This window comes from Podarcis erhardii, assembly GCF_964252035.2.
Source record: "Podarcis erhardii genome assembly, chromosome: 7".
NCBI classification, from domain to species: domain Eukaryota; kingdom Metazoa; phylum Chordata; class Lepidosauria; order Squamata; family Lacertidae; genus Podarcis; species Podarcis erhardii.
In genome coordinates, this window is record NC_138511.1 from 55,543,031 (window position 1) to 55,558,284 (window position 15,254).

At 45.6% G+C, this 15,254-nt stretch overlaps 1 protein-coding gene across 1 annotated transcript in view; it reads left to right on the top strand.

Moving 5' to 3' along the window:
- The window catches only part of GPI (glucose-6-phosphate isomerase), a 32,140-nt gene extending 23,681 nt beyond the window's left edge, over positions 1 to 8,459 (top strand). Inside the window, exons 12-18 of the mRNA XM_081872191.1 lie at positions 393 to 545; positions 1,027 to 1,156; positions 2,688 to 2,764; positions 4,359 to 4,487; positions 6,356 to 6,431; positions 6,528 to 6,594; positions 7,896 to 8,459. Of these exons, the coding sequence (XP_081728317.1) occupies positions 393 to 545; positions 1,027 to 1,156; positions 2,688 to 2,764; positions 4,359 to 4,487; positions 6,356 to 6,431; positions 6,528 to 6,594; positions 7,896 to 8,019 (756 nt within the window). The 3' untranslated portion in view covers positions 8,020 to 8,459. The remainder of the gene's footprint in view (positions 1 to 392; positions 546 to 1,026; positions 1,157 to 2,687; positions 2,765 to 4,358; positions 4,488 to 6,355; positions 6,432 to 6,527; positions 6,595 to 7,895) is intronic.
- The last annotated feature ends 6,795 nt before the right edge of the window (positions 8,460 to 15,254 follow it).

Genomic DNA, 15,254 nt, shown 5'->3' on the forward strand with positions numbered 1-15,254 from the left:
GTAGGGCAAGCAAGAAACATCCCCCCCCAAAATTCTTAATCAGTCATCTCTCTGGCTTGGTAGATCACAAGCATTGGTCATACACAGTGAAAATCCATGCAACTCCCATTCACAGTTACAGGAACTGGTTGAAGCACCACTGGCTGAATGGGTTCTTACTTTCCAGTATGTTCAGAGGTTCTAGTATTATTCCCCCCCTCTGCCCAGTGCACTGTTGGCTTTCACAAAGTAAAAACTTCTGCTTTCTACTGCTAGAAGCCAGCTCTGCATTGCTCTAAAGAAGCTGGAGTTTCATGAGTGTGTTTGAAGTTGGGTCCAGGATGGCCCTTGTGTGCTGTAGGTTTGGTTTTGATAACATGGGTGTGTTTTATATCCATTTATTTGCATAACAGGACAATCACTTCCGCACCACTCCGCTGGAGAAGAACGTGCCCGTGTTGCTGGCAATGCTGGGGGTCTGGTATATCAACTGCTTTGGGACTGAGACCCATGCGCTTCTGCCCTACGACCAGTACATGCACCGCTTTGCAGCATACTTCCAGCAGGTAAGGAGTTGTTGTCCTTGGAGTCATTCCCTTGTGCTCCTTATCGGTTGGTCGGCTCTCTGAATCCAGGCTTGCAATCTTAAGAGTGGAATGAGGATCCTTGAATGTACATTGGGCACGTTGGGTGCAGGGAAGCATCCACGTTAATTACAGTTTGTGGGTTGTTCCACCAATAAGAGTTGTGGCTTGCTGGGTCACAGGCTTCCAATGCTGCACAGAGTGTAGGCCTCTGTCCAACCCTCCTGGTGGTGCACAATTAGCTGTGAGTGTCTCCTCTGTTCTGGCTGATTCTAGTACTATGTATGTCTATATATGGTTCCATTGCTGCTGTTTTACTGTATGTCTTTTATTGAAATGAGTTTCATTTCCTGATTATTATATTTGTTACACCTTTGCAAGTAGCTTGGAGACTTCTAAGGTGACTAATAAATTGAATTGGTGATGATTTATGTATTAAGTCTGAATTTCTGCTGTCACTTAGGGAGACATGGAATCCAATGGGAAATACATCACCAAGAAGGGCACTCGTGTGAATTACAATACTGGTCCAATTGTGTGGGGTGAGCCTGGAACCAATGGGCAGCACGCTTTCTATCAGCTGATCCATCAAGGTATGTTGAAAAGTGGATCCCATATTCTGAGCATTTTAGTAGAGCCAGTTATCCCAGAGTTGGAAGGAGCTTTAGAGGCGGTGTCTCGTCCAGAAAAGGCAATATAGGACGACCAGGCAGGTGCCTGACCAGGCTGCACCTAATAACCTAATAAGAGCAACCCACATATCCAGACAACCTATGCCACTGTTAAACAACAACTTCAGTGTGGTTGATTTCCATGCCTGCTTTCCATAGTGTAATGGTTCTAGGGGTTGCTCGTGCGTAAGTCGTCGCCACACCTGGCTGAGTCACCTGGGTGAACCCTTTCTGTCCGGACAGCCACCCATCCGTGGCTGTCTCAATCGCTGGCAGAATCCGTCAGTGGGCATTTCGACGCCAAGTATCCTCCTAATCTCCCTGCGCGGAAGTCTTCTGCGCAAGGAGGGTGTAGGCAGTGGAGCTGGTCTCCGGCGAGGAGTCATGGAGCCTCCTCACCGATTCCCCCATCTGCCCCCCCCTTCTTCACTGGTGCTATGCTGATTTCCTTACCCCGCAGATGGGCTGCCTCTCTCCCTCCTGGGATGCTCTCCGGCATCCCTCTGGAGCCCTCCCTCCTCCTCTGGCTCTGATGGCAGTTCCCTGACACATAGTTAAACCCAGCTCAAGGTGGCTTACAACATCAAAAGATGTACACACACACACACACACACAAATATAGATATATATAGTAGATTATGTAGTCATGATCAGTAAATGAAAACATCTCAGCAAGTATACAATTAAACAATCCCCACATGAGTCGTAATTAGGTCTAACAATAAAAATACACAATTAAATCTTGACCCCCAACAAAAATCTGAGCACCAGCTTCTGTAGTGGGAGCCAGTCAGCCACCCACCTACCCTGTGGCCAGGTGGTAATAGACCAGTTAAAGCAGGGAGCAGGTCATGTAGGACTCCCAGCAAAGATCGTCTTCTCGTGTTCAGTTGAAATCTGCAAATTACACATATTTAAAATCCATCTGGTTTTTATTGCTTATATCCCACACTTCATTCAAGAAGCTCAAGGCATCATGCACAGTCCCTGTCCCCCCCCCTGCCGCCGCCCGTATTACCCTCACAACAACCTTGTGAGGTAGGTTAGCCTGAGAGGGGGTTGACTGGCTCAAGGTGATACAGTGAGCTTCACAGCTGATTTGGGGATCTGAACCCTGGTCTCCCAGGTCCTGACCAGACCTTGTAACCTCCACTAGTATACCACATTGGTTCACGTTCTGTCCTTTGGCGTAGCAGAGAGCAAGTTGATGTATCTCAGGCACTTATTAATCTGACCTCTGTAATAGTGCTCCAGTTTGATGTGAAGTAAGCATCTGCATAAGCCACTGTCAGTGTGTTGCAGCAGCAGAGATGCCAGGTCACTTAAAACTAAAGCAGCAAATTAGAATTCGTTTCCTATGGTTAGCCTTATAGAACAAGTTTTCTTAATTATCTCTGTAAAGTAACTTAACTGCATCCAGTGAGACTCTCATAATTTTTTATTTTTTTGGTAGGAACTCGTATGATCCCGTGTGACTTCCTCATCCCAGTCCAGACGCAGAATCCTATCAGGAAAGGGCTGCATCACAAGGTGAATGGCCAACAACCAATAGCTTGTTTTCAAAGCAGTTTCTTGCATGTGGGAAAACTTGCATACCACAGAGAAAGCAGATCCTTGCAAGAGATTCTTATTTGGAGATGCTTTCATACAAACTCAAGACACTCCCTTATACAGTGGAACCTCTACTCATGTACGGAATCCGTTCTGGAGGTCCTTTTGTGAGTCGATCTGGGTCGCTGGGAGAAGCGCCGTTCTGCGTGTGCGCATTTGGCGGCTGTGTCGTTCTGCACATCTGCGGACAGCCGCTTCTGCACATCTGCAGACAGCCGCTTCTGAGCATATGCAGACAGCGGCAGCTGCTTCTGCGCGTGCACGAATCACGACAAACCCAGTATTTACTTCCGGGTTTGCCGCGGTCGCGAGTTGGATTGTTCGCGTGTAGGGGTGGTGGTAAGTCACGGTTCTGCTGTACTGAATCAGTTTGCATGTCTGTTGAGCCCCACCTGGACTTCAGCTCCTGCCAGCACAGGGTTTTGAAGTATAGCTGTGTATAAAACAAGTACATTGAACAAAATTGCTATTTGGCATAATTCTATAATATGTATACATACATATGTGGATATATTTTACCTTGTGTAGCATAGCTGGCTTGGCTCAGCTTCTTGCTTTGATGAGCATTGTAAGAAATGAAGCCCAGTCTCTGGGTTCTGAGATTCCAGCATGTGCTATCAGAAGTGAATAGGTTCCATCTTCCTTGCTTTAAAGGGAGCCAGTGGCTAGCAAAGGGACTTGGCAACAGGCCTCCAGACAGAGATACATTTTTTTAGCACACTAGATGTGTCAACCAGCTTACCAATTATAGGATGTGCTATCAATTATTGGTTTTGGGGAAGTGGGGCTGGGGTGGAGTTGGGTGAATAATCATGGTTAAAAAGGCAGTTATCCTCATTGTTCCTTTTTGGATTTCACTTCCTTCAATCATAGTATTTGCAATCCTGCCCTAACCATTTATATTTTAATAGTAACTCAAATTGGCACCTTCCAAAATCTGGCAATTGCCAACATGGGCACTACCAGTAAATATTCAATTAATAGCTTAAAATGAGCATTTAAGTTGAAATAAATTCAACAGGGCTAGCTCAGTTGCCTTTTTTTAGGTGTTGGCCAATAATTTTGTGGATCTCTGTAAAGCTGGAATCCCAAAATGTGGCAACTTCATTGCATTCCTAACCACATGTGCGAGAAGTGCCCCTTAATTTTCCAGCCCTCCAACACCATGGGGTATGAATTGGATTTATATATTCGCCAAGCACAGAGGAGTAAGATGCCATTTCTGGAATGCTTTCAGTGCAATTTCCTTAAATGAAGCTGGAATTGCTTTGTAGGGAATTGTTGTCCACGTGGTATTCCAATCCTTGGCAATAGAAATAAAAATATTAATATGAACAGTTGTGATATGCAAATCTATTTTATTTTGTGTTTTTTAAACATTTTTTTTTAAAAAGGATGGAGAAAATCAGCAGCAGGGTATCTAAAATACGAAAGGGCAAACCGCCTCTCTGTCCTAATCCTGGTCACCACAGAAAATGACACAGGCCTCTCTCTCTCTCTCCTTTCCTGCTAGATTCTTCTGGCCAATTTCCTTGCCCAGACTGAGGCCTTAATGAAAGGGAAAAACGCAGACGAAGCTCGTAAAGAGCTGCAGGCTTCTGGGCTGAGCGGGGATGCCCTGGAGAAGATTCTTCCACACAAGGTACCTCAGTTGCAGCACCGTTTCAAGCACCTGGGTGGGTCACAGGCATTGTACCATGGTTTTGCAACTGGATGGATAAACTGAAGGCTAACCAGGGTGACTCCCCTGTAAGGGAGAAATGTAAAGTATTGCACTTGGGCAAAAAAAAATGAGAGGCACAAATACAAGATGGGTGACACCTGGCTTGAGAGCAGTACACGCGAAAAGGATCTAGGAGTCTTGGTTGACCACAAACTTGACATGAGCCAACAGTGTGACGCGGCAGCTAAAAAAGACAATGCAATTCTGGGCTGCATCAATAGGAGTATCCAGGGAAGTAATAGTGCCACTGTATTCTGCTCTGGTCAGACCTCACCTGGAGTACTGTGTCCAGTTCTGGGCACCACAGTTCAAGAAGGACACTGACAAACTGGAACGTGTCCAGAGGAGGGCAACCAAAATGGTCAAAGGCCTGGAAACGATGCCTTATGAGGAACGGCTAAGGGAGCTGGGCATGTTTAGCCTGGAGAAGAGGAGGTTAAGGGGTGATATGATAGCCATGTTCAAATATATAAAAGGATGTCACATAGAGGAGGGAGAAAGGTTGTTTTCTGCTGCTCCAGAGAAGCGGACACGGAGCAATGGATCCAAACTACAAGAAAGAAGATTCCACCTAAACATTAGGAAGAACTTCCTGACAGTAAGAGCTGTTCGACAGTGGAATTTGCTGCCAAAGAGTGTGGTGGAGTCTCCTTCTTTGGAGGTCTTTAAGCAGAGGCTGGACAACCATATGTCAGGAGTGCTCTGATGGTGTTTCCTGCTTGGCAGGGGGTTGGACTCGATGGCCCTTGTGGTCTCTTCCAACTCTATGATTCTATGATTCTAAGGAAAGGTTGCTGTGTTAGGGGCTTCTTAGAGGAAAGGTGAGCAAGAGGTGACATGATAGAAGTTGATGAAATTATGGCTACCATGGAGAAAGTGGGTAGAGAAAAGTCCTGTCCTTCAATAACACCAGAACTCACGGCCATCCAATGAAGCAGAATGTTGGAAGATTCAGGACAGTAAAGAAATAATAATAATTTATTTATACTCCGCCCATCTGGCTGGGTTTCCCCAACCACTCTGGGCAGCTCCCAACAGAATATTAAAAACATGATAAAACATCAAAGATTAAAAACTTCCCTAAAAAAGGACTTCTTCACACAGCTCAGAGTTAAATTATGGAACTTGCTCCCACAGAAGGCAGTGGTGGCCAGCAGCTTTAGATGGCTTTAAAAAACAGTTTTGGACAAATTAATAGAAAAGGCAGTCAGTGGCTATTAGCTGTCAGGGGCAGTAATGTTTCTGAATACCAGTTGCTGGAAACCATAGCAGGGGAGAACACTCTTCTTGCTTGCTGGTTTTCGACAGGCATCTGGTTGGCCACTCTGAGAATAGGATGCTGGACTAAGTGGGGCATTGGTCTGATCCTGCTGGCTGTTCTAGTGTTCTTATGATACTGAGCCACCTACAGGCAAAGACTAGTTTGACACTATGGCCTGAACAGTCATCTGTTTTGAAGTGGTATCAAAATATTTATTGTCTTTAGAGTCTTACAGGGAAGGCAGGTCCCTGCTCCAAGGACACTACAAATCTAAGCCTGTTGGTGACAGCCAGGCACCAAACAAGGGATGAGTATGGGTGCTTGAGCTTTTGCTTTTATGAGCTGGAAGGACCCAAATGTTCAGACACAAGCTTGCTCAAGGGAAGATTTGAAGAAGTGGCACACCCTGTAGCTCTTACAGTTTTTCAGTGATGATTTGGCTGTGAAACAATAAGATGCATTATTGACAGGTGTCTGAAGAGTAGAGTGTAACAATAAATGCTTCTCTCTTGTGTTTCCTTTATAGGTCTTTGAAGGAAACCGCCCAACCAATTCCATTGTGTTTACTAAGCTTAACCCATTCATCCTTGGAGCCTTAATTGGTAAACGTCTTACTCTTGAGTATTTGTATTCATAGGTTGCTTTGTCTTCTATAAGATTCACTATTCATCCTGCCTGTCGTCTTTAATCTGTTACAGCGATGTATGAACATAAGATCTTTGTTCAAGGAGTTGTATGGGATATCAACAGCTATGACCAGTGGGGGTAAGTCACTTTCATGTATATGGGGGAGGGGCTTTCCTTGCAAAATGAGTCTCTGCTTTCCTAGGGGTTGGACTCCCACTTAACTTGAAAGGAGCCAAGATCAGTCTAGGCCAAACTTGTTTCATAGTGGAAGAATAAGCTATTTGCACCTTGGCCTATTGCTGTAGCAACTTTACTAAAGGATCAGCAGGTATGTTCTTGACAGGTTTGGACTGATCTTCACTGCCATCAATTGTGTGAGAAGTTTCCCCTTCAGACAACCAAGCTGCACTTACTGAAAAGCCTCCTGCTTTTTTTGGTTATGCTTTTATAAATAAAAACACCCAAAAAAGCAAAAGTTAAACATACATAGGTAAAGTTAAAGGGACCCCTGACCATTAGGTCCAGTCGTGGCCGACTCTGGGGTTGCGGCGCTCACCTCGCTTTACTGGCCAAGGGAGCCGGCGTACAGCTTCCGGGACATGTGGCCAGCATGACTAAGCCACTTCTGGCGAACCAGAGCAGCGCACGGAAACGCCGTTTACCTTCCCGCTGGAGCAGTACCTATTTATCTACTTGCACTTTGAGGTGCTTTCAAACTGCTAGGTTGGCAGGAGCAGGGACCGAGCAACGGGAGCTCACCCCATTGCGGGGATTTGAACCGCCGACCTTCTGATCAGCAAGTCCTAGGCTCTGTGGTTTAACCCACAGCGCCACCCGCGTCCCATTAAACATACATAGTTGGAAACATATACTGAAGGGAATGTATTATTCCCCTTTATTAATAATCCCACCTTTATTAAGAAGAGCCTTGCTGGATCAGGCCAAAGGGGGTTCATGAAGTCTAACATCCTGTTCTCACAGTGGCCACCCAGGCACCTGTGGGAAATGTGCAAGCAGAATTTGCCCAAGAAACCCTCTTCCCCTCCTGTGGTTTCCAGCAACTGGTATTCAGGAACATTACTGCCTCCAAACTGAAGGCAGAGCAATATCCATCAAGATTAGTAACCATGAAAATACATATTCTGGATTGCTTCTTCTCAGCCAGTAAAACTGTTCCCGTCAGTGTGGCTCAACAGCTAGCTAGCATGTATTTGGACTGGGAAGACCTCGGATCAATCCTGTGCTCAGCCACAAAGCCTGCCCTGTGCACCTCAGGTTGCACTGCCTACCACTGATTGTGTGGTTGCAGGCCTTGCTGATTTGCACCCATGCTGCCCTAAGCTTCTTGGAGGAAAACCAGGTTATAACCAGTGTCTGAGCCAGGCCTTTGGCCTCTAGCCTAAATCCATCCTTTTCCTTCCCTTTGTATGTAAAACCAGCGTTGAGCTTGGAAAGCAGCTGGCCAAGAAAATTGAGCCAGAACTGGAATCCGATGCGCCGGTGACATCTCACGATTCCTCCACCAACGGGCTGATCAACTTCATCAAGACACACCGGGCCTGATCCGAGGACAGGAGGGCTGCGTGCCGACGACAATCCAACCGACAAACACCCAGATCGATGTTGTAGTCTGTGCTTCGTTAACCACTCTTAACCGGAATAGCACTTTTTTCACCAGTTCTGGCCTCTCTTCACTTGTTAGCTGTTAACGGTTAGCCTTGTTGCTTTTTTGAGCGTTGTTGCAAACAAAACCTTTTTTAATCTTGTGACACCTGGAAAATGCTGTTTAGTTGCTGTTCGTGGCAGCTGAATTGTAACTGTTGGGTACTGTTCCCCCACCCACTCACTTCCCACTCCAGCTCCACTCTGTATTGCCTAGATGGAAGCTGCACAACAGGCAGCAGCAAAAAAAAACCCTTTGCCTGCACTGTATCTTGTGAAGCTGGTGCCATTGTGAGACACCCTACCCCAACTTGTACAAGATTATACCACAGTTAACTAAACATGGCTGCTTTGTGTTTTTCTCCTTTTATTTTGAGGTGTGAATGTGGTGTCTAAGCACTTAATGGTTTTGTTGGCTCTTTCCCATGATATAGTTAACCTTTTGGTTTCATCCTGAGCTGAATATATACATGATACATATATGAAGGTTCTCATGCACACAGCCATCAGGAATCTTTAACCTTCGTGAAATTGTCTAATCCTCTTTTTAAAGCCAAGCAGATTTGTGGGAGCACACTATGCGCTGTTCTGAATCTTCCAGCATCTGGCTTCCTTGGAGGCCTATGAGTTCTCCTGTCATGAGAGGGGGAGAAAACTTACCTATCCACTTTTTCCTTGCCTTACATACCTGCCATGCCTCTTTTCTCTTAATTAAACCCCATGTGTCATGATTGTTCTTCATTGGGCAGTTGCTCTAGTCCCCTGGTTGTTTGGGTTCCCATTTTCTGAAGCTCTACCAGCTCCACACTACCCCCTGCTAATTGTAACTCGAAGAGGGGTCTCCTAACTGCTCTCAGCACCCTTAACAAACTACAACTGTTTAAAATTGCATGGTCCTGCTTGATGGGCCCTCATTCTGCAGCAGGGCTTGGGGGAGAATCCCTCAGGCCCATTCTGGCATTTTATCAAAGTGGTGCCATTAAGAACATGAGAAGAGCCCTGCAGCAGCTGGATCAGACCAAAGGAGGCCCATCTTGTCCAGCATGTTCTCACAGGGGCCTGAACCTCATGGGGAGCCAGCCATTTACATCTCCCTTTTTGTGTGTGTATTGACTCACATGGTCTTGTAATTCTTTTCTGAAGGCAACAGAAGTGCTGAGGAGGCAAAAGCAGGTAAGATAGTCTTCTCTGCAACCTGGTGGCCTCCAGATGTGTTGGACTAAATCTCCCATCAGCCCCAGGTAGCATGACTAACAGCTATGAATGATGGGAGCTGTAGTTCAAATCATCTCAAGGGTACCAGGTTGGAGAAAGCTGGCTTCTGAGCCCCTACTTCCCTTTTGTAGCCTCTCAAAATGACTTGAGCCACATCTAAGTTGCTTTTCTTCCAGAATAGCTGCTCGAAAAGCTCTTTCTCCATTTGACATGCTCCATTCCCCTATCATGAATTAATTGCAGAGAAGAGAGCTGATTAAGGGGTGCGTTATACAAACACCGCAGCTCAAGGATGGTGAGGCAGTTTTACTGCTCAATACAAACAGATGTACAAAGCTCATTTAAACACTTGGTTCAGTCAGACAAGTGGTTTTGCAGGCATTCAGTGTGGCGAAGCTTGAACAAAGATCCACCTGGAGGCTGTTAAATTGAGAGTCCTTCCAACCTATACAACAATAGGTTTAAAATTTCAAATACTCTTTATGGCATATGCTTTTGTGGACTAGAGCCCCACTTCAGATGCATGAAAGAAAAACGTAGAGGTATTTGGTTCAAAGCCCAAGGAGCCAACACAAAACATTAAAACCAAAATCTCAGTGCAGGACCATTTAAAATAGCAATTAAAATTATCAACAAAAATTGATTGGTGGCATCAACTTTGTAGGGAAAAGAGCACCTTGCCCTCCATATGTTACTGAACTAAAACTCCCAATATCTGACCACTCATGCTTGCTGGAGCTGTAGTGCTGTTCAGAAGTAAGGTCCATTGTGTTCAGTGCAACTTACTCCCAGGTAAGGGTGTATAGGGTTGTACCCTAAATCAGGACTAGAATGGTAAGCAAATAAAAGGATATTGCTTGAAGTGACTGCTAAGGAGCAAAGGGCAAAATTGAACCAGCCCTTCCACTCAAAACCACATTTTCTCCTTCCTAAGCAATATTGATGTTCCCTTTCTATGAAGGATGATTTATGCTCATGACCCAGTACCTTAACAGTACTTTAAAAGTGGTCAGTTTAAGTTTAACAGCCTTGGTGGTCCTCAATGCCCTCCCCAAATGAAATTAAAACATTCCTCTTTGGCACCTTTCAGTCACATAACGTGTGCACAATAAAAGGTCAGAAAAATCTTTCTCGCTATCCTAGCTGGGCTGCATCTGCACCATTAAAGTCTCCCTGCCCCAAATTTTCATCTAAGATAAGCATTATAGCTGCCCACTGGCACTGTGAAAATAAAGTATGTGCGAAGGCTAGATGCAATTTCTGTGTGTGTAAGGGTTGCTTATGTATTAGTTAATTTGGAAGCCCTTTGAAGAATTCTACAAAGGGATCAAAGGCAAATGATTAGAAAGATTTCAGCGAACTGAAGAAAGATCGGACCAGATCAAAGGGAGCAGCTGACAGTTGTTGGCTTGCCATGACTGAACCTGATTCAGCGGCTTGTTTTGTACCTCCTGACTTATATATTCCTGATAGTCCTAAAACAGCATCGTTTACTGTACTATAGGAGTATATGCTGCTAATTTACAATAACATTCATTTGATTTCGCTATCAGTGAAACAACGATGGATATTATGGAGGAAAAGCTAATTCTGAGTTACAGATAAGAACATAAGAAATGCTTTGCTGGATCAGACCAATGGCCTTCCTTGTTTAAAAAAAAGCTCAGCAACTTTGACCTGAACCCCCCCCAAAAAGGGTAGATCACTGCCAGTTTTTAATTCTGTGAGTAGATCGCAGACACTTGAGAGTTGGCCACCCCTGGCCTATCTGGTCTAGCATCCTGGCCTCACACAGGCCAAGAGGTGGCTGTGGGAAACTAGCAAGCAGGATTCAGGTACAAGTGCCCTCCCCTTCCCGTGGTTTCCAGCAACTGGTATAAGCATTACTGCATTTGACCATGGAGGCAAAATATAGCCATCTTTGCTAGTAGCCATGGAAAGCCATTTATCAGTGAATTTATCCTGTCCCCTTTTAAAGCCATTTAAAAGTTAGTGGCCATCACTGAATACAGAGGGCCATGGGGAAGTAGGAGTTTTTAGTCTCAAATTAATGTCAGTTCTGGTATATATATATGGAAAAGGTATAATCAGGCAATTACATTTCACTTCACTCTTATACATTATGCCCTGCTCTCAATTCATTTCCACTGAATTGGCTTATATGTAAAGTAGTAATACCCTAGAACAAAGGCTACCTTTCCCAACTTAGCACCCGGTAGCTGTTTTGGACTACAACTTCCATCAGCTTCAGCCAATGTGGCCATGCTTGCTTGGGCTGATGGGAGTTGTAGTTTAAAACATCTGGAGGGCTGGGCTGCTGTAGTCTTTAGTTATTAGTATTCCCTTACCTGTATATCAAATTGGAGCATCGTAGGATTGTTGAAATTTCCCTGAAGAATGTGAACTACAGTGGTACCTCGGGTTACATACGCTTCAGGTTACAGACTCTGCTAACCCAGAAATATTACTTCGGATTAAGAACTTTGCTTCAGGATAAGAACAGAAATCGTGCTCCGGCGGCGTGGCAGCAGCAGGAGGCCCCATTAGCTAAAGTGGTGTTTCAGGTTAAGAACAGTTTCAGGTTAAGAACAGACCTCCACAACGAATTAAGTTCTTAACCCGAGGTACCACTGTACAACAAATGTTTTGTACTACAAATAAATTGAATCATCATTATTTTAAATTATTAAACAAAAACTACTTGGATAATAACTTGGCTAGCACATAGGCATGTTCTGGGACTTTGCAAGCAATTCTGGGGCATAGAATTTGGGTAATTGGCTACTTTCTCTGTGGCAGCCCCTAAGCTGTGGAGCCCCCTCCCCACAGAGGTGCACCCAGCACCTTCATTATACAGCTTCTGGTACGAACCTCTTTACCCTGGCTTTTGACACTTGTTTTTAGGACCCATCTTATTTTTATGGTTGTAAGGTGTTTTAATCCATTTTGAATATGGTGTTTTAATACTGTAAACCCCCCACCTTAGGGTGAAGTGAAGGGAAGGCAATAAACAAAGAAGCAAATGAGACGACAGTGGGCATGCATCTATAGTTGTACAGTTTTTGGTCCGTTACAGAGAAGGTTCTTTAACATCCCTAGTTGGCCAGCCATCCCCCCTTTCTGCTGAGAAGAAAACTATAGTCCCACAGAATCTGTAACACTGGGTGAAAGCCACATGAAGGTCCTCGATTAATTGTGGCCTGCCCTTGGTGGCATGGGTGACTGCAGGACTGGCTTATCCATGAGGCTAGGTGATACAATTGCCTGAGGTGGCAGATCCATGGGGCAGAAGATCCGGTCTCCAAGGAATGCACTGGCTGCACCCTCCTTGAAGGCCGGATTGGCTGCCTCCTTGGCTATCCCCCCTCCCCATGCTACCTCTACAGAAGCCAACTCGACGAACAGAAGGTGCTGCTGGTCTTCCACCCCCAGGGAGGAAATGGGGGCTTTCCTTCGGGTCCCCTGGATTCTGCATCTACCTGGTTTGATTCAGAGCAGGCCTGTTTCCTTCTGAGTCCCACTTCAACCGTCAGGTGAAGTTGCTTTGATTTCCTTCCCCCACCTCTCCAATGCAAATCCTTATTCTCCCATTGTTCCATGTCTGGGTGGTTCACCTCAGGCAGCAAAACGTCTTGGGCCAGCCCTGAGCAACTGTATGTGGCCAGTGTTCTGCAGTCATCTCAGTGGGCTAAGAACAATACAGCCTACAGCAGGGGTCGGCAACCTTTTTCAGCTGTGGGCTGGTCCACTCTCCCTCAGACCTTGTGGGGGGCCGGACTATATTTTGAAAAATAAAATAAAAATGAACAAATTCCTATGCCCCACCCTACAAATAACCCATAGGTGCATTTTAAATAAAAGCACACATTCTACTCATGTAAAAATACCAGGCAGGCCCCGCAAATAACTCAGAGAAGCATTTTAAATAAAAGCACACATTCTACTCATGTAAAAACACGCTGATTCCCGGACCGTCCGCGGGCCAGATTGAGGTGGTGATTGGGCCACATCTGGCCCACGGACCTTAGGTTGCCTACCCCTGGCCTACAGGACAGACTTGCTTAATAGCTACACAAGGCCACCGCCTGCCACAAGGAGGAGCATTTCAAGGGGGAAAGGAGCTAAGTGCAGAAGGGAGATAGAGCTGCAGGATGTATCTGCTGCATGGGAGTTAACGGATCATTCCAGTAGGGGTCACCCAGAGACAGGAAAAGGACTGGGAGACTGATGGATGCCACAAGCATAGGAAGAGGCGACCACGAGGCAAACTGCTGGGCTGCCTTTCGTTGGGGCAAAGCAAGCTATCAAGAAACATGAGAACATAAGACCAGTGGCCCATCTAGGCCAGCGTTCTCTTCTCACAGCAGCTGACCAGATGCCCACAAGAAGCTTGCAAGTACATGAGTGCAAGGAGCATTTGTCCTTCCTGTGGTTTTTAGAAACTGATATTCAGAAGTATATTCAGAAGTATATTCAGAAGTATATTCAGAAGTATATTCAGCTGTGCAGGCAGAGCATAGCAATCATGGCTCATCATCTATATAGCCTCCACAAATTTGTCTAATCCTCTTTTAAAGCCATTCAAAGTTGGTAGCCATGGCTGCCTACTGTGGAAGAGAGTTCTGTAGTTTAGCTATGCCCTGCATGAGGAAGGACTTTCTTTTATCTCTCCTGAATCTTCCAACATTCAGCTTCATCAGACAGCTGGCCAGCTAACAATGGAATCCAATGATTTTAACCCTTGCTGGACCCAGGAATTAGAAGGGACTCAGGCATACAGCCTAACCCCCCCACCCCAAACTCACAATACGTTGTACAAAACAGCGTTTATTATTTGGAACCAACAAGGCACCTGAAATTATTTTCAGAGACAAAGTAATAGCTGAAGCTACCACTTGCTTCTATTTTTTAAAATATGAGCATCATTTAAAAAGGTAAAGGGACCCCTGACCATTAGGTCCAGTCGTGGCCGACTCTGGGGATGCGGCGCTCATCTCGCTTTATTGGCCGAGGGCGCCGGCGTTTGTCTGCAGACAGCTTCCGGGTCATGTGGCCAGCATGACTAAGCCGCTTCTGGCGAACCAGAGCAGCACACGGAAACGCTGTTTACCTTCCCGCCGGAGCGGTACCTATTTATCTACTTGCACTTTGATGTGCTTTCAAACTGCTAGGTTGGCAGGAGCAGGGACCGAGCAATGGGAGCTCACCCCGTCACGGGGATTTGAACTGCTGACCTTCTGATTGGCAAGTCCTAGGCTCTGTGGTTTAACCCACAGCGCCTTCATAAATATGTATATGCATAATCAATCATTTAGGAGGGGGGGATTTATTTGATTTTAATATGATGCAGCCACACAACATAGGAGGCAGATGCAAGGCTGTCTTTTCTTTGGAAGAGAGATGGAAGGAGTGCTCTAAGATGGCCCCTGTGGTCTTTGTATGTAAATAGGTATGCTGACCTCTGTCAGGAGGAGGGCAGGGGGAACATGCCCTGCTATTTCCCCATGATATCTCAGCAGCATTTGGTACCATTAACCATCGTATTCTACTGGAGTGGATGTTTGGGGTGGGTGGCACTGTCCCACTTTGATTGTTCTTTTCAGAGGGTTGTGCTTGGGGAGTTTTGTTCAGCCACCTGGAGCCTTCAATGTGGGGCTGCCTTTGAAGACGACAAACAGCATCAGACACAGCAAGAACTCTGTGGTCAGACTGTTGATCAGGGAGGATGGTCTAAACACATAAATCCAATTCAAAACACTGGTATTCCCTTCTAAAGCCCTATGCGGCTCAGAACCCCAATACCTCAGAAACTTGCAGAAGAGAAGAACAGAAGAAACAGGCAGCTAAAGAATGAGAAAGGGATAGTGAGAAAGAAGATGGTGGCAAAACCTCCCAGGTCTCAAGAGTAGGAGTTTGATGGA